The sequence below is a fragment of the Gastrolobium bilobum genome, unplaced genomic scaffold (assembly GCF_033153095.1).
Source record: "Gastrolobium bilobum isolate Gb01-03AN ecotype WA unplaced genomic scaffold, APGP_CSIRO_Gbil_v1 utg2037, whole genome shotgun sequence".
NCBI lineage: Eukaryota > Viridiplantae > Streptophyta > Magnoliopsida > Fabales > Fabaceae > Gastrolobium > Gastrolobium bilobum.
In genome coordinates this window covers 163629-183939 of record NW_026897332.1, presented here as the reverse complement: position 1 = coordinate 183939, position 20311 = coordinate 163629, and the positions used below count along the sequence as shown (strand labels likewise).

The 20311-nt window shown below is 32.1% G+C and overlaps 1 protein-coding gene and 1 non-coding gene across 2 annotated transcripts; both read right to left on the bottom strand.

Annotated features, from left to right (window-relative positions):
- Positions 1 to 2520: 2520 nt before the first annotated feature.
- LOC133306081 (GDSL esterase/lipase At2g42990-like) lies at positions 2521 to 5768 on the bottom strand. The gene is made up of 3 exons (XM_061506358.1): positions 5385 to 5768; positions 3881 to 4373; positions 2521 to 2714 (listed from the first exon to the last, which is right to left on the bottom strand). Exons 1-3 carry the CDS (start codon positions 5766 to 5768, stop codon positions 2521 to 2523), a joined length of 1071 nt encoding a protein of 356 aa, XP_061362342.1.
- Positions 5769 to 11348: 5580 nt separating this feature from the next.
- On the bottom strand, positions 11349 to 11420 carry TRNAE-UUC (transfer RNA glutamic acid (anticodon UUC)). The gene has a single exon. It is a non-coding gene; the product is annotated as a tRNA-Glu (tRNA).
- Positions 11421 to 20311: the final 8891 nt, after the last annotated feature.

Here is a 20311-nt window from a genome sequence, read left to right as displayed (position 1 = left end):
AAGGTCTTCCGATTGTGAATGTTATACCTCTATTCATTTTTTTTGGTAACAAGAAGAGGATAAGCCCCAAGAAAAAGAACGAAAAGAAAACAACAAAACAGAAAGAAATATTTTGAGATCAAATCATTTCAGAGTTAAAAGCCTTAGGACTAGAGACACCTGTTGCATCAGCCTGCAAAAGAAAGCCAAGTTTCACAGGCGATCGCTGGAAGTGCCAAACACCATCCAACTTTGAGTGATCCAAAAGGTAATTAGCCAGCCAGTCCGCACAATAGTTCACTTTTCGAAAGACATGCACCAGATGAATCTACCAGTCTCGATCCAACCATTATCGTATGCTAGTCATTATGTGCGACACACAGACATCATCACCAGGTTTGGTGAGTAAGGAAATAATTGTTACCGCATTGCATTCAACAATTAGTCTTCTCCATCTCGCATTCCAGGAAAACTCCAAACCTCTCAGGACACACCATAGCTCTGTTAATGGAGTAGTACACTTCCCTACCCTATAGGAAAACCCATCTAGACATCTTCCATTGGAATCTCGTAGCAATCCACCATATGCCGCAGTCCCCAGATTTCCCCTCGCAGCTCCATTTGTATTAAGTTTCACCACACCAGCTTCCTGTGGCAGCCAGCTGATCTCTTCGCTCAAGATTCTTCCCCTCAAGACCCTCATATTTACCCCCTGCAGAGCATCAGAAATCTCCCTTACCTTTCCTCCAACAATCTTCACAGAGATGTAATGCATTGATGGCAAGTTGCTATAAGCCCGCTCATTCCTCCAACCCTAGATCAACTAGCATGTAATCATAAAGGTATAGTACCACGAAATCTCACACCAACTAGTCACTGGCATTTGATGTTTGAGTCCAACCTTTCTTCCATAGAAGTGGAGAAGAAATAAGACCCCCAGCTGAAGGCTAAATGTCTTTCCAAACTTGCTGAACAAAGTAGCAATCACGCAAAACATGCAACAATGTTTCATTCTCCAATATGCAGAGAAGACACATTGAGCTACCATCAGCCCATTCTGTCGTCCTTACCTTCATCGAAATTCGATCATGTGCCACCTTCCACATGAACAATTTAATTCTTTGTGGCCTCTTCCACTTTCAGATCATATTCCAAACTTTCCTCTCATACCTCCTGGGTATAGCTTCCCTAACTGCTGTAAAGGATTGGTACATAGCCTTAATCGACACCTGAGATTCACCTTCCAAAAGCCAGTATTTCCTATCCACCCCATCACCCTCTCTCGGAGGTAGGATACTTTGGATGTATTGGACAACCTCCTACAAGAGAATATCTCGAAACAGGTCCAACTGCCAGTTCCCATTGCCATTCACAAATCTATCAAGTCTGTCATCGATATGCTCTGCAGGAATCGAACATGTGGTAAGTTCGATAAGAGGCAGAAGGTTTCCTATCCAGTAGTCCAACCAAAAGGAGATTGATTTCTCTTCCCTTATTTCCCATACTATGTTATCAAGCTCCGCCAAACCTTACAAATAACTACCCAAAACCACAAACAACCCGTCTTTAAAGGGAAAGTGTCAGAATCACTAACCAGACCTCCATACCTCTATTCGGTTTAATTAGTGACTCACTAGTTGAACTAATAATTAGAGGTGTTAAAATAGGTTTAAGCCCACGAGTCAACCCACAAAGTCCTATATTTGGCAATAACTTATTGAAGTCTTTTATGGTAGGGTCTTTTTAAGCCTTAATTTCCTATGATTTAGTGGGCTAGGTTAGGGCTTATCCATCGGCCAAATTTTTTTTTCATCAAAATTTTTACTATTCAAAAAATAAAATAAAATAAATATAAATTATAGAAATTTAAATATTTATAAAATTAAAATAAATTATAACACAATACAAGTAAAAATTAAAATTTTCAGCAGTAATAAGTGGCAATATGTTTCAATAGAGAATTTTATCTACATATTAATAACAATGAATTTTTTTTTTTTTTGGTATGCAACAATGAAATTTTTTATTGACATTTAAGTATGTGTGTATATCTAAATTTGCAATGAAAGATGTTATACATAGTGCACGTTATTAGTTTTGTGGATTATAATAAGTAAAAAGATTTTTATAAAAGAAATAATTGAAAAAAATTAATGGTTTAACTTTTAAATATATAACTGACTAAAAACAGTTGTTCAACACTGGTTTATCTGACATCTTTTACATATGGTTTACTTCGAAAACTTTTCGATTAGTGAATTGGTGAAATAATTGGATTTGATAATCGAAGTTTCAAAGTCACTATCATGCAGAGATACGAAAAAAAAATTATATATGCAATTATGATTATACTTATAATATCATAAATCATAATGATGTCACTTAAACATAGAAAGTTATACTTATTATACTAAGAAAATATTACAGTAATTCATAAATGTTTCACATGGTTACATTTATAAAATTGGTTTTGCCCATTGCCTGATAAAATCTTACAACAGAACAATAGAATTTGAAGTGCATGTTACCCCTGTACTAAAATCAACGAAACTTTGCTAGATATTTTTCTATTAAATAATTTGAGACTATCTGACTTGTTTTTTCTGAGGGGTGAAAGGCATCCCAAAATACAAATTTATTTGCATCTGTGCATGTAAATGGGCTTTTTGGGTCGCACATGTAACCCATCTCAAATCTACCTGTTCCACAGCATCCAACTCTTGCAACCTCGAAACCTGTTAATTCAAAAACGAATGATAGAGTGTTCAGACTTTGAACATATTCAATTCTTTGAGCTAAATAATAACTCCATTTAATTGGTAGCTCAATTTGGAATTTGCCTCAGCTCATGCTATATATATGAGTATCAACATAATATACAGATGGATACAAATTTGGAATACTTATTGGTAATTTTGTTCCAAAATATATTATATATTTTATTTTTCTTTTTAATGTGGCTTGCTTTTCTCTTAAGAAAAATAATTTACCCTTTAAATAACCACAATAATCGTGTTGTGAAGAGTAATTATTTTGTTAATGTTGATGCTCCTCGACTTTAAATGAAATAGAGACATCTTGCAAATTAAAAAAGAACAATATTTTTATCATGATTATTTTATTATGAACAGTGACAAGTACAATTAAAAAGGTAAAAGCAGGACATGTACCAAACTAAAATTTATTGCATTAAACGGCAGCAAACAACAACCTACACTAAAATGCAATTGACTACATCATAAAGGACTCGATTCTTAATTTTTATGTACATGTAAAAATTGTTACGTAATTTTGTTTTTAATCACTATGTCTAGTTCTTGTTAGTATAAACTTAATATTTCCTAAAACATTGTGGGAAACCAGTTTTCATCTTTAATCAACATTGTCATATGCTTGAGTTATCCAAGCCACCCATGATTTTTCATTTTCTTTTTCATTTTTTTGGGTTACAAATTTACAATAGTGGGGATAGCTAGAAATTTTATGATCCCCCGCAAATTAGTAATTTCAATTCTCCACCACAATGCCTACGCCTAACGACTCGTATATCTTGCATACAGAACTGTGTAAATTAATCCAATTTACATTAAATAATTATATATTATATATATATATATATATATATATATATATATATATATATATATATATCTTTGTATCACATAAATATTCAATATTTTAAAATAATAATGTCTTTGTTATTAATTGGTTTATGCATCAAATTTTGTATATCAAATATACACAAGAATCTTGGGATTATAAATTACTTTCGCTTACTAAGTTATTGATAGAAAGAAAAGTATATAAATGAATTTCTCACCCAAAAGGAGAGGAATTTACTTGAGTAAAAAGCATATATAACTAACTATAAACAAATAAGCATTGTCAAATATAAACTTACCAAAACGAGGAGGATGTGCAACGATTTGTAGTAGCATATTATAAGCATTTGCATCTACCAATTGAAACCCAGGGAGGTCCTTATTCAGCTTTGTCACTAAACATCCCAATTTTCCATTGAATTCCAAAGCCACATTGTTGTATCCCTCCACACAATCATGGTTGTCCAAAATGTTTATGGCCCTCTCCAATGGCAGACACCCCATTGGAGGCAACCCTGTCAGAGAAATTTTCCTTGCTCCAAGATCATAAATTTCCCTAAGGAAATTCTCAGCAAGTCCAATGAGAAAATCTTCATATTGCTGAACAGTATTGAATTGAAACCTACGTTGAGGGAGTGTGTAATAGTTCTCAAGGAAGTCATTTGTTCCTATGCTAACTAAATACAAAGCCTCCCTTAATATTTCATTAGCCTTCTCCTCACCAAGATAGGCTCTCATTTTCTTTTGGTAGTCCTTATAGTACTCAACTTCTTTCCATAGAGGTATGACACCCTGCAAAATACAAACTCAATGTGCTTAATTTAAAGGGTAAGCTTGTGCTATAAGACTCTCTGAGCAGGTTCAGATAAGGGTCTATAATAGACATTCTTACTTTGCATTTGCAAGAAATTGAATAAACAAATTGAAAATATAACTTTCGAATAATGTGACACAACACTAATTATTTCTTTGAGGTGAGTTGGCTCCCTCCGATATCTTCACAAGTTTTGACTCTTTGAGCCAACTATGAGACTAATCCGAAGTGCGGGACACGTCAGAGTTGAAGAGCACAACACTAATTATAGTGCTAAGGCTCCCATCCTTAACCGCAAGAGTGACGAAAGCAAAATACATACTAACTTAAGCATGGTAACACAATAGTAGATTAATATGTAGCAAGATTTATCAAACGATGATAGCTCAGTTGGCGCCATAGAACTGAGCAGGTAGGGGTGAGAGCATTTGTTTGATCCTCCCCAGTATCATCTTTGGGAAATGTTTAAAGCCTTAATCCCGAACTCGCCCCGAATCGCATTAGTCGTGAAGCGATAAACCGATCGGAATATTTAAAAAAAAAAAAAATATGTAGCAAGATTTGAATAATTCTCCAAGTTTTCTTCCAAAATGAGAAATAATAAGAACAAAAACTTAACGGGGAGAACTTATGATACACTACCTTTCACTTAAGTCTAAATAGAGTCTAAGACAAAGGTTTACATCAACTTGAGGGGGCGATCACCCCTGGCCGTCCCTGACTCTCTACCTTTGTTGATTTAATTTAGTAATACACAAAACTTTATGCATGAGAGAATGATTAAGGATAATAGTTTTGTTACAATTTAACATGGGCTAAAGTAAATCAAAGGTAACTTGCACATACTCTATTTGTAAGCAGTTAGATAACATCTTGGTCTCATTTTAACTGTTTAATTGTATAGATGTGTCTATCTTAGAATTTGTGACAATTACAACAACATTACTCAAATAAAAATGTATTGCAAGAGTGACTAGTTGAACACTTACAGCAACATTTGAAGTAGCATTGTCAAATCCTGTTCCAGCAGATGCAAAGCAAACACCAGTAGCAAAATCTTGTATACTATAAGATGGATCCAAGTAAGCAGGAACTGTTGGCTTAAGGCCAAAGGCCTCAGAGATGAAGTCAGGGGGAATGCGTCCATTAGAGAAGCGACCAGTAGGATTACCATTGAAAAAATCACGACCATATGGTTCAAAGTTGCTCTTTGCAATGGTTGGAATGAAGTTGTTGTTACCTGTGTCCACAGAGGAGTCTCCAAACACTATTATTGCAGGAACTTTGCCACTTCTTGATATGGAAACATGTACAAAGATTTCAATAAAGAAGAACCATAATGTATATGTTTTTTCCATTCCACTTGGTCTCATCAAATTGGTGCTTCCAATAAAGAGATATTTGAGTGCAGACTGCAGAGAGCGTGTGCCAGATACTAATACTATTGAGGGAAGAAGTTGTCTCGTATTCTTTTAAAGTAATTAATATTACTATAAATGAATGATAAATAACAAAGCTTAGGGGACACTTCTTTGACAAAATTAGGTGGCAGTTTTAGCCAATAATTATGGATTTGTAATGCATGGTAGCTTGCCACCTGCAAAGCATGATTGACCCATTATGTGAAAAGGAACATGAAATGTTCGAATGCTTTTCATTTCCAGAGATCTTGGAAAAGAAAATTAAAAAAAAAAAAAAATTACCAATAAAAGTTTTGGAGATTGAAAATGTAACTTTTAGAGAAATATAACAACAATTAATTGGGCTTCACTTATCAATTTGAGTTATTTGATGAGATTGTAAGTTATCATGATATTAGAAGCAAGGTAACCACTGTTGAGGAATCCAAATGTGAATGATTGAGTGAAAAAGTCTCATATTGGTTAAAAATGAAATAAATGAATACCATATAAGTGGAATGACTCATGCACCTAATAACTTAAGGTTTTGGGTTTGATTGTGGTGTTCCGAACCCACTCCCATTGTTGACGGTCTCACTCTGCCATAAACTCCCCTTGCACGGCCCAACAATTGGTATCAGACCTAATGGTGGATTGGCATGTGGTGATCTAAGTATGTCTTGATAAGGAAATCCAAAGTCTTGATAAGTGCCAAGGTCTTGATGAGTGCAACCAAGTCTTGATGAAAGAGCCAATGTTTGATGAGAAGTCAATTGCACGGCCCAACAATCACAAAGTCACAAGTTTGATTCACCAACCTTATTAGAGAAGTATATAAAATTATTGATGAACATAGTATCAGAGCTTCGGTATCACGAGTTCGATCCTCATCACCCCTTACTTTCTCTTGTGAAATTTCTTAGTAGCCTGTGCATTATCCATCTTTCATGTAGGCTTTCACTTAAGACTTTAAGCTTTTGGATTGAATTAATTTTAAATCAACATAATATAAAAAAAATTGAATCTGTATGATATTGTCATAAAATGATTAATTTTAACCAAGAAATTTTTTGCAAAATTATGGAAAAGAGAGGGTCTATAAGGAAAGAAAGAAAGAAAAAAACAAGAGAGTCAATGAGCTTTGTATTGATTTTACTTCTGGGTATTTAACACTGCGTATAAAAAAATACTAAGATGGATGATTTGGTTAAATTGGATGGTGACAGATGAAGAAAAGTTTTTGCAGTGAATTAAATTCTTGTGGGATCCAATAAGGCTAAAGGCAGGTTGTGGAGAGGTAATGCAATCATGCATCTAGAGATATGGGCCATCTATGAATCCGGTTGTTCTATTATACAGCTAGTGTCTTCTTAAATTTCTCAATGTATTTATTAGGGCCTGCAGGCATTTAATTCTAAACGACCAATTAAAAGAGCAAAAAATTTAGATAATGCTTTGTAAGAATGATCATGTATATACTTTGTAGAAAGTTGTTTATGTTTAATCAATGCTTTCGAGTTTAAGTTCTTAGAAAGTTGTAAAAATTAGATAATGCTTTGTCTTTTGTTTTTGTTTTTGTTTTTGTCTGACTAAATCGGATTAATTAACAATCAAATAATCGATGGAGAAATAAAAAATAAATGAATAAAAGATCAATAAAAATCAACCCCAAAAAAAATCAACACAAAAACAAAAATAATGTAGTAATTGAGTTTTTCATAAATTATGCCAAAAATTTTCTTTTCTATTCGGTTGAAGATGTCGTTTTATGTAAAGTCACACAAAGATATTTCTCAGAGCATTACCCTATAGTATACACAATAATGTATATTATTTTTTTTATCTCTAACATAAAAAGGTACATCACTATTAAAAATATCCATAATTTTTAATAAATTTAATTTTGATACATTATAAAAAAAATTATGTTATCATCTAATAATGTATTACCACATCATTTAATAACATTGACAACTCTTTTGTTATTAAAAGTATTAATAATGTGAGAATTTATTTGATGACAATATAATTTTTTTACTCGACAATACACATTATTTAAATTTATTTTTAATATATCGGTTCATTCTCATTCATTATATACAAAATATGTATATTTAACAAAATTAAAGAAAGAGGTATTAGAAAAGTATAGAATAGAGCTCTATTGGATTTATATAAACTCATATATAAGTAAATCTTAATATAAATTCTAAATAAATCTAAAGTATAAATTTGAGATGGGGAAAAGAATATAATATTCTTTTTGTGTACTGCTTTTTGTTCGTATCATGTTAGCCCCAAAATAGGGATGCCAATTTTCAACATGAACTAGGGATAATAACACCACAAGAAAAACTTATGTTTAATTCGATTCGTTTCAAATTCATGTTATGTGTCTGTTAGTAAAATTTAACACGAAAAAATTTGTGTTGTGTTGCTTGTCAACTTGCAAACATAAAATTGATTTGCGTTAATCTTTTTATATATTATTTGTATACTATGTCGCATCAATACGATATTGATGAAAGCAAAATTTATTTGTCTCTTATTGTGTCACGTTGATCCGTATAATAAGTGATATATTTTAAAGTTAACAGGTTATTTGTATCGTATTATGTCGTGTCCACTAGAATAATAAACAACACATTTTGATATTGTGAGTTATTCATATCATTTCATGTCAATATGCAAAATAAGTCAGTTATATTGGTGTAAAAGATTTTAACTTGTTTTCAAACTCATATCATATTCATGTTAAACATATTCGTGTTCGTATTGAATTTGTATCATATTATGTAAATACGAATGCCACCCCTACCTAATAATCAGGATGTGTATGCTTTATTGCTTCAATTTCTAGGACATCTACATTTTTTCCTATTTGTATAGACATTTTCTATAACACAAAAAATATATGATATATTATTCAAATAATCTACGGATACTAGATAGGGAATTTGTTCTTGAGAGAGTTAAATGACCACGTGGTTGTCTTTACTCTTTACCACAACTTGAAGCAAAACGGTTTTAAGGTAATTGGCAGAATTTATTGTTGAAACTAGAAAGACATAAATAACTAAATTCCTGCAATGTGTCCATGTGACTGTAGCAAGCTGCTAACAGTAACATGCTGCAACAAGTCTCATTTGAGTTTGGGGTGCGAGATTTTTTTATTTGTAGAGAAATGTACTCATCTTTATATATTTAAAATCTGTAATCTACATTCCACACCCCAAAAAATCTCTCTTAATTCATTTTTTTTTTTTTGTAGTTTTTTCGATGTAATTTTTTTATGACTTTTTTTATAGATTTAATATGCATTTTGGCACTGTCAAGATATATGCTTTAGATCAATTTTCATATGCATTTAGGTTGATAATGTTTTTTCTTTTATTTGATATCCACTTAAATTAATTTAAAATCCTTTTAAGAAGCTGAGAATATGGCCCTTGAATGGTTTTAGTTATTTTTAGGCTTGAAGTACGAATATTGCATAAGCCCAATGTTTTCGGTTTTACTTTTGCTTATTTCAATTTCACTCGAAAGTGGGGTATGTGAGAGTCGAACTCGTGATCTTATTATGGACATTGAAGTGGTTTTGAATTGAAGTGATTCTTTATATGGTATCAGAGCTTCAGTGACCACAAGGTCACATGTTTGATCCTCATCACCCCCACTTTCGGGAAATTAAATAAAGGTAAAACAAAATTGGACCTGTGTAATATCCATGTTTCAAGCCCAAAAAACATTTGTGTGAGGTAGTGTGTTAGAAAATAATATAAATCTTTAAAAATCCCTCACCCAATAACCTAAGATTTTGAGTTGAATTAATTTTTTTACACTAGTAGCTATATAAATTAATGTATTAATAAGAGGGTGCCCCAAGAATATGACCCATGAGTCCTGGGGTAGCTCAAATTTAGGTGCATTGCTTTGCTATATGAATCTTAGTCAACACAATTTTTTTGTTTTTGGAGAATTAGTCAACACAATCTATATACAGGCAAACATGTCCTTTAATATATGCAATTGGAAAGCAATCCAGTGTTGGATTAAGGGGGTGATGAGACTTGCAATAAACACTGTACTACGTAAAGATCCACACGTTAATAGGTTTGTTACTAGTTTTTAAACTAAACTATTAATTAATGCATTACGCTTATAGATTTTTTACTTATATAATTTTCACTTTGTATATTATTTTTTAACGTAGGACTTCTTCATTTACATCTTGCTCATATTCTAAAACAATGAAGTTCTTTGAAGGAGGGAAGAAAGAAGAATCATAGGGGAGGAGAAGAATACATGAAGAATAAGAATTCATGGGAGAGAATTGAGATTAAACAACAGGTTTTACTAATAAATACAAAGTAAAGACTTAAAGCTAAAGAGACGAAATTAAAAACAACTACAGTAAATTAAAACTAAAAAGGTTTAAAATTTTAATTTCGAGACTCGTACCAAATCAGACTAATAACGAAATAAGTAACTGATTGAAATATCTTTAAAAAAAAATAGAGAAAAATATTTCTCTTACAAGAGAACAAATTATTAAGTATCAAACATGTTTTTTTACTTTTAAAATTTTAAAACTGTTTTGTAAAACACAAATCAAGGAGACCCAAAATTATTTTCAACAAATTTCAAAACGACGGGGTTGAGCAAAAAAGATGCTGAGTATTTTAATAATTTTATTTTCTGTTTATATCATGTATTTCACTAAAATATTCAGTATATTTTTTTTCTCAAACCCTAAAATAATATCATATTTAAAATTTATAGAAGATAACTTTATATCCTGTTACAAGAAAATTGTAAATCCCGTCAAAATAATAGATAGCTCACCCAACTAATTTTATATCCGATTATCTTAATCTATTTCTAATTCTAACCCAAGTAATTTAAACAACTAATTCTCATCCTATCCTATTTCCCAATGATCTCCTCTGATCCAATTCTCATAGATTGGGCCCTTTTATCCATTAAATAAGTGGGGTCCCTCTTGGGTCTATTAATTATTGGGCATATATACTACATTGTTCAAGTGCGTTTTCAATTTTCATGTCTCCTCCAAGCAATATGTATACCGAAAGAATGTGGAAACATGGTTCACTGACGCAACGACAGGTTAAGAAGAGCATGATATTATGGGTATTGTGTGTGGAAAGAAGCCACCCAAAGTACCTTGGTGTTGTTAAGCAGCAGCATCTTGATTTGTATGTTTATAATAATAATGTAATTATTTTAAGGGGTTTGATTTTCTCATGTTAAATGAGAATTCAATTCTCATGTTGTAGAGATAAAAAGCATGTGGGACCCATGTGTTAGAAAAAAATTATATGTAGGACCCATGTCAGCACGGAAATCGAAGGGTGTGTAGAAAAATTTGAATTCTCATGTTAAATGAGAATTATAAAACCCTTAAAATAATATTTTAACATCTGTACAAAATATTTGATATTTTCAAAGATCTTGAAGTTATAAGATGTCAAATAAACTCTTCCACCAAGTATTTATTCACTTTTCACTTTTGAAAAATAAAAATATTAAAAATTCCATTGCCGGGAATCGAACCCGGGTCTCCTGGGTGAAAGCCAGATATCCTAACCGCTGGACGACAATGGATCTTTGATTATAAAGTCAAGTTGCTATTAAGCCGGATGTTTGAGTCTGAAACCTTTTGATAGTGTAGATTTTATGGATTTATTTGTAAAATTTCCAAAAGCCTTAAGGCGCAAAGGAAAATGGTTTACATTTGCAATGCAACTTCTCAAAGCCTTTTTTTTTTTATGGGTTTTCATTTTTATCCTTTAACATAACACAACAAACTTTCCTACACTCACAACATTTTGTGGGGTCCACACTTTTTAAAAAAATAAATAAATAAAAAATTAAGACACGCAAAACGAATCTCTATAACATTACACAATCACTTTTCCTATAACATAACTCTTACCCTTTTTTTATACATACTTCTCAAAGCATGAACTTATTGTATATGATACAATTATAGCCGAAATAGATAACTAATAACATGATTTTGAAAAAAAAAAAAAAAAAAAAAAAACGAACACTACTGGCAAGAGGCAACATCCTTAGTAATGTATAACTCTAAATAAAACGACTTGGTTGTGTAAAATAAGACAAACAGACGTTAAAGATCTACAAAATATGCTTCAAATTAAACGGGGGCTTGCAAAATATTTTCAAACCAATAAATAAGTGGTTCCAAGCTTCTTCTGTAAACCAAGTAGTTTACCTACTCATGAGCTGGTTTGAATCATGGAACGCGATGAACATGGTCTAAAACCGATATTCCCTACATGCTTCTTTACTTCACGATTGTGGTCCTTCAACCCAATGAATCTTTTTGTCACAATCTTTATGCTGGATACATACCGAGAGAGATAATTAATAGGGTGACACGAAAAGCATAAGATCACACCTAAAGCAAAAAGAAACACATAATAAGAATTTAACATGGTTCAACAACTCACGTGTTGACTTTCACCTAGATAATAAAATTAATATCTTTATTATGAGAGAAAAAACTAGTACAAGAATAACTGTGGAGTTAAATAATAATAATAATAACAATTCTAACACATATCCGTCCATACCTACCCAATGTGTAGGAAATCACGAAACGCATGAAGGGTAGTTTCATTCGCAATATGCAAAATGTGACAAGTAGGGTTCCACCATAAATAATAATGTTATAATTAATTAATAATATACATTGATTAGGTCTTTATTGTTACTTTGATTTGACTTGTTCCATTTAACTTTAACTATAAAAAAATTAGTCAGATATGGTAAAAACAAGAATACAATAATTGATAAAGTTTTTCTCAAACTCCATTGATATGAAGGTGCATTGAATCTTCACGAATTCCAGCTTAATCTTGTCTATGACTCGTCTCTGGCTCGCAAGCATAAAAAGCTGAGCAATGCGCTTCTCCAAAGTCCCATATGTCAAAGATCTATAAATCCTCTTAAGAATGGATTAAATAGGTGAAAGAATCCTTGTTTAGGATAAAAATCACATCATGAGTCATGGCTGGATCGTAAATGGGCACTACAACCCCAATGCACTGTGAAGCACATGAAAAGTTGAGCTGAGTTACGTAAGCAGTACGCTTGGCCAGAAACAATTTTGTGAATTAGCGCGCTTCAACTAGTAAAAAACAAATTTGGGTGGAAACGTGCTTTTAGTGTGCTAGAGCACACTTTTCCAGATGAAAATTCTCATTTAGGTATGAATTATTTTCCGCCCATATTAGAGACAAATTTAGGGACATATTTCATAGATGGTATTCTAAGTTGGGACAGACAATATTTCATCCTTATTAGAGACGGATTGCAAAAATTGAAAATATTTCGTCCCTAATAGGGACAAAATATTTTTTATCTCAAAATCTGTCCCTATTAGAGACAGAACTTATTTCATTGCTAATTCTCTAAAGTAATGTTCTGGACTAAGATTCAATAATATTGTTTTAATTAGTGTGAATGATTTAATCCTATACCATTTACGTTAGTTGATTAGTTTTCAGACTTGAGTTCAGTTTTGCTATCCTAGGGGTATGTATTTTAACTTGAAGTTATTGGGTACTTTCTGCGAAGATTTTGAGAAGTTGTTTCGATAGTAATAATAATAGTTGCAGGTGGTGAGGTAGAAAAAAACATAGATTATCATGTAAATTGATATTGACAGTTATATGGATAGATTATGACTCCAACTATAACCTACTACTAAGAATATTATGGCAAGAGACACCAAGCACCATAGCCTAGTCACAGAAATATATAGAAGAATATAGACTGATATTAATGAGTTCAATTTTGCATAAGAAGATATCATGATATAATAATAATAAGGTAAAATCACTTCTGAGGGAAAAAATTTTTTGTGTAACTCATTCTAACTATGTATTTAGTATATAATTATAATAGTAAAATTATTTTTTCTCCCTCCGTCATATCAGCCGACAATGTCTGAGGAAAGAGAATTTTTTTTTATTATTATAACTATATACTACCGACAACAGTAAAAGTGAGCGACCCTAATAATAATCGTAAGAATGGAAAAGTGTTTCTCCTCCCACATGACTCAGGAGATATTATTTTGGGATTTAGAAAAACTACATCGTTTGATGATGATAAGCCGAACACAAGTGGTTAACTACTTGTTCCTTCTATCATTTTGTATGTCTTGTCCTTTTCCATCATTTAAGTGACAACGAAATGTGAGCAATCCAATGAAATTTCCTTACCTTCCAATATATTATCACCACACACACACAAATATATATATATATATATATATATATATATATATATATATATATATATATATGGGAATGATCCATTTATAAATTTTTACAAATTACGCTATCTTCTCCCGAAAGAAGATAATGTAGTTTGTAAGAATTTGTAAACGAAAAAGTTTGTAAATATAACTTGCCATATATATATATATATATATATGGTTTAGTGTGTGTCTGGAAATAAGCTTATGTTCTTTTATATCTGATAACTGTGTACTCCATGGAATACACAGTTATGATAAGAAAGTTTTTTTTTCTCTTCATGTCAGCAGACAAGTTTTTAAAAAGAGAAAAAAAAAACAATTTTAATATTATAGCTGTATATTTTCCGGTGTACATAGTTATAAGGGGTGAAATGACATACGCTTATATTCTTTAAAAGGACAAAATAGTTTTCCCATATATATATATATATATATATATATATATATATATATATATATATATATGGGTAGGATATTGTAACAACAAATTAGTGTTAATACCAATGTTACTACCAATCAATTTCACCGTTAGATCGATTATGTTGATCCAACGATTATATTTATTTCTATCTTTGTATGGTCATGATTTCTCATATTTAATGCTTTTAAAATGGGGAATCATGACCATACAAAGGTGAAAATAAATATAAAATATTAAATATTAGAAATCATAACCATATAAAGATGAAAATAAATATAACCATTGGATTAACATAATCGATCTAACGGTGAAATTGATTGGTAGTAACATTGGTAGTAACACTAATTGATTGTTACAATATCTTTCCCAATATATATATATAGGTAAAATCATTTCTCCAGTTGTTGGACGTCAAACAATAAGTCTTACATCGTTGATTGGTTATGATTCATCGTATTTAATGTTTTCACCTACCCTTGTATGGTTATGATTCTCCGAATTTATTTGCTGGACATCAAGCGGCGGGAGAAAAGTCAAACTCATATATATATATATATATATAACGTTTCTCTTATCAAAGGAGATTAAGCTATATACTGCAACCCCAAAACGATGACGTTTTCGGGTTTAGAATAAAAAATAAATGGTATTTTAATAAAATATATGTTACTGTGGGAAAGTAAATTTTTTAAATACCCTTTATTTTTATTCTAAACCCCAAAATGACGTCATTTTGGGATTATAAGATATAACTTAATCTCTTGTGACATGAGAAATACTTTTCCTTATATATATATATATATATATGGCAAGTTATTCTTATACCGATGTAAAAATAAGAAGTCTTACATCGAATCTTAACCACTGATTTGCTTGAATCTAACAAATCAAATATATAATAAATCAGAACCGTTAGATATAAATAGAATCAACGATCAAAATTGAGAATGTAACTTTTGTTGGGTTTTTCTCTTTCACTAAAGCCCAATAAGGCCTAGTGTGTAAGAAGAGCCGAAGAAACCTAAAGCCCATTCTGCTTAGGGCTTAGGTTTCTTGGAACCCATATATATTCTACACTTATAGCCATCAGCCTCTCTAGTCTTCACTTGGTAGTTGAAGAGGCTAAGGTAAGGTCATCTCCTTGAAAGTGAGAGTGCACACACACTTCCTATTTTCCCTTGAGACATAGTCTGAAAGATCTGCCACTGCCCAGCTTCAAGGAGGTTGTTCGTAATGCGACGTTGAGGTGAGTGATTTGTGAAAAAGAATCATACATGGGAAGATTCTGCACGATATCTGTGCACCAAGAGGTAATTGTAAAACGATGATGATCCGTTTGCATCGTAAATTGCAACGGTCTGAAACGCTTTCGCTGATCCAATAATTCCTATAATTTGTATCAGAGCACGATTACATGTTTGGATGTGGATCTAGTTTTGATTTACAATTTTCATGTAATTAGTTTTGCTTCATGCAATATGGCACCTAGGATTCTATGTTTATTGGTATCTATTTTGCATGTTTATCTTTATAATTCTTTTCTATAAAAATCGATGCTTTTATATTTGGTTGTTAGCTTTAATCCATGGTGGAGATTTGAATATATTTTCTTGGGTTGTAACAAGGAGGCTAATCCATTATGATTAGGTTTCTTCCTTGATTTTTATTTCAATTTTTTTTATTGTTTTTCGTTGTATTACAAAATTATAACGAAAGAAAATCAAGAAGATGCAAAGAGAAGGACATTCGTCGCTGTTTGGACGTGTTCGTGACTTTCTGGTGACCAAACTTAGAAACCAATAGATGGCGTAAAAGGGGACAGAAACACGAGAAGAATGGTGGCTGGAACATCATCAAAGCACGTCGGACGCGCCCCCATGCGCCGCCAGAGATGGCTGCGAGTAGGGCCCTCACTCGCCTGTACAAATTCGGCGCATGGAGGGGCGTGGGTGACCGATTTCAGGCGGTTCCAGCAGTGTTGTGTTCGTCTCTTCACGGTGGTCCTTCCTTCCCCTGGAGTTTCGTGCTAAGATGAGCTCGGGTGATAGCGCAGTGGACATTCACGGCTAGGGTTCCTGAAAGTTGACTAAGGGTTTATTGCCAAATTTTGGTATTTTGGGATTTTGGGCCCATGGTTACCATAAAGGGGCTTAAAACAGAACCTATGGACCAGAAAGAAGGAGCAAATGGGATGGAAAATGTTTCTTTTTTGTTTATTTTGTAATTTTATTTATTTGGGAAACCATGGATTAAAGTTTTTTAATATTTAATTGCTTTATTTTTATGAATGAATAAATTATATGATTGACAACATGCTCTATGTGATAACATGCTATATAGAATAGGTGGTGTCATATTGTTGCATAACTTGTAAGTTACATGAGCATAGTAGCTATTATGTCTTCAAAGACTAGTATGATAGTTATTATAGATTATTTTCATTTTATATTATCCTAAAAAATTAATTAATTATTATTATGATTTTTGTTAAAAATCTAGATTAATAATTGAATTAATTAATTTTGGAAAATTAAAATCAAGACAAATGATCTAGAAAATTTCCTAAGAGAAATATTTATTTTGCGAGTAATTTGTGGGTCTTCTAAAATGGTCATGTGTTAAACACACGCTACATACCACAATCTCGTATCTTGATTGTGTGAAGCATAAGCTGCCTATCATGACCGAATTTTAGGACCTTAATGATTTTAAAATTTTGATAAGCTAAGTGATGCACGTTCATTGGCGCGCATGCTTACATAGTTTTTGAAATCAAACAAAGGTTACCTCTTGGAAATTTGAAAAATTGCTTATTTGAATGAGAGGAGATTTAAAATTAAGAAATTAATTTAACCTCCAAACGAATTATAGGACCATTAATAAAATAATCATGCGAAGCCCCATCAGATAAAAATGATTGGATTTTATTAGATTGGACCTAAATAATCTTGTGAGGATATTTAAATTAAGAAATTAATTTAACTTCCAAGCACATTGTGGGTCCGTTAATAAAATGGTCATGTGAAGTCCAAATAGATAAGCATGACTGAAATTTATTTGATTGGGCCTTAATAATATCAAAAACTAAGTTATTAAAGATAATTTTGAAATTCAACAATGAATTCGATAAAACTAATGAAAATTCTCATTAAAAATAATTAATGGGTGAAGGTTTTAATATTAATTAATTAATCTTAAAACCTGCGGACTCAATTTGTGGGTTTATTAGTGAAATGGTTATCGCTGAAGCCCTACTGAATAAGGATAATCAGATTTCACTAGATTAAATCTTAATAATTTCAAAATTTTAGAAAAGTAGTGTACGACCCATCGTCGACAATCCTTGGATACTAAGGATAATTTTAAAATTAAACAATGGTTAATTACATTCAAATTTGATAAAATTGTTAACCCTCCCGTCGAGGCTCTAGCAATGGCATCGAAGGCCCAAATAACAATTTTAGTTTTTACAAGGGACTTGCTAATTGTAAGCCTTGTTAAGAAAACTGAATGATTGTTAACAATAAACAAGAGTAGTTATGGAATCTACTTGCACTTCGTTTGTTTATTGCATTATTTGATTATAATTGTGTGCCTTGTAAATATATATATATATATATATATATATATATATTATAAATTGACTATATATATATTATAAATTGACTTCCTTAAATCCTTTAGCCATAATTTTGAGTAAAAAACCTCTAGATGGTACCAACTACGAAGAATGGTTTTATAAATTGACTTCCTGCAATCCTTTAGCCATAATTTTGAGTAAAAAAACCTCTAGATGGTACCAACTATGAAGAATGGAAAACGAACCTCGATGTTGTTCTTAAACATGAAAAGTTGAATTTTGTCCTTACCGTACCAAGGCCCTGGCCACCTGTAGAGGGTGCATCTGAGGAAACTAAGATGGATTACTCAAATTAGGAGAGGGCAGATATGGTAGTTCGCTGCTATATTATTGTCAGTCTTTCCAAATACTTACAGAAGCAAGTGTACATGATTAAGAGTGAAGTAGAGATACTTCAGACTCTTAATGGCATGTTTGCTGCGTCTAGCAGCTCTGCTAGATAGAATGCAGTCAGTGCAGGTTTTGCTAAGAGTCTTGTTAAATCCAAAGGGAAACCCAAGGGTGGTAACAAGAACAAAATGACTTGGTTATTAGTTGTCAAACCAGTTAAAATGAAGAAGTCAAAAGGCAAGTGCTTCAAGTGCGGATTAAAGGGACACTGGATGAAAGATTGCCCATAGATGATGAAAAGAACCAGGAATGGGTAATTTAAAGGCTTATTTAGTGGATGAATCTATGATTCATGAACCGCTAACTATGTTTGCTGCTCTTTGCAGTGGTGAAAGCATAAATGGCCTGTTACTATCGAACAAAGATATTTTAAGCTTGAAGATGGGGAGCTTGTGTCTGCATTAGCAGTAGAACAAGTTATATTATCTTTTGATAATTTATGACTTTGATTTTGGATGACTGTTTATTTATTTCAGATTTGAAGAGAAATTTTATTTCTATTAGTTGTTTGTATAAACATGGTTTGATAGTAAAGTTTAATTCATCAGTTTCAATAAAAAAGTTCATCTTCTTTTATTCAGGTATATTAAATAGTCTTTAATACTTGAGTTATATATCCCATTAAATTTTTTATGTTGAATTGAAAGGATGATAAACATGAACATTCACCAACGAAATAAAAGTTTCAAATGAAACATATCTTTGACCTTGATGATTAAGTCCTATTACCTCAAATAGGAAACATAGTTTAGTTAAAAGAGGGACTAAAAGTTTCATAGTCTTTGAACTACAAGCTATATGTAAGTCCTATTTGGAAGGTAAAATAGCTAAGCGATCTTACAAGGTCAAAGAGATTTGCGCAACTATTTAACTAGAATTGGTACATACTATTGTATGTGGACCAATTAACATTCTAGCTAGAAGAGGTTATGAGTACTTCATTATATGAATGGTTACTTTGAATTTGGACAGATGAACCTAGTGCGCTATAAGTCTAAAACTTTTGGAAAATTCCAAGAGGTTTAAGTCTGAGGCAGAAAAGCATCTAGGTGTTCAAATCAAAACATTTTGGTCTGACTAAAGTGTTGAATACTTATCAGATAAGTTCTGGTGTTACCTGATTTAAGTGGGGATAGTTTTCATAACTGCCAACTCTAGGAACACATTAGTTGAATGAAGTTGCAGTATGCAGAAATCAAACATTTCTTGGTGAAGTCCATGTTCAGTTATTCATCCTTGCCTATTGTAACACCCCGTATATATCCGGTTTGTTATCATATCATCGTATTAAGCCACACTTAATTTAAAAATGCGGAATATCTTTTTCTTTTCAATTATGTCCTCATTATCATTAGCCAAGTTGAATTACTTAATTCATTTCATAAAACATCACCTGTATGTAAATTGCAAAAGACAACTAACTGAAATACCTCATAACATAGATGTGAGTATCTAAGTCACGGATCTACAACACGTAGTCCGGACAATATCCTGATACATTATTAATTACAACTAGAAACAACTAAGCATATAGTCAAGTCAAATTGGCATGGACAATCCCCATGCTCACCAGATAAGGCAACAAAGCCCCACAACAGTCTCAACAATAACATCATGAAGCTAAAAGCATAAAAGGCAACAACCAATATCCAGCATCCAACATAAGTAGCATAACAACATATAATCAGCTAAGCTCCGGCCTCCTCCTGCCGCTTGAGGGCTCAACCCCCGCATTACCTGAAACTGAAATA

Coding starts and splice junctions, on each gene's coding strand:
- LOC133306081 (XM_061506358.1), bottom strand. CDS start 5,768: ATGAGACCAAGTGGAATGGAAAAAACATATACATTATGGTTCTTCTTT. Junction 4,374..5,384: donor ATGCTACTTCAAATGTTGCT/GTAAGTGTTCAA, acceptor TGTATTTTGCAG/GGTGTCATACCTCTATGGAA. Junction 2,715..3,880: donor TGCACATCCTCCTCGTTTTG/GTAAGTTTATAT, acceptor TTGAATTAACAG/GTTTCGAGGTTGCAAGAGTT.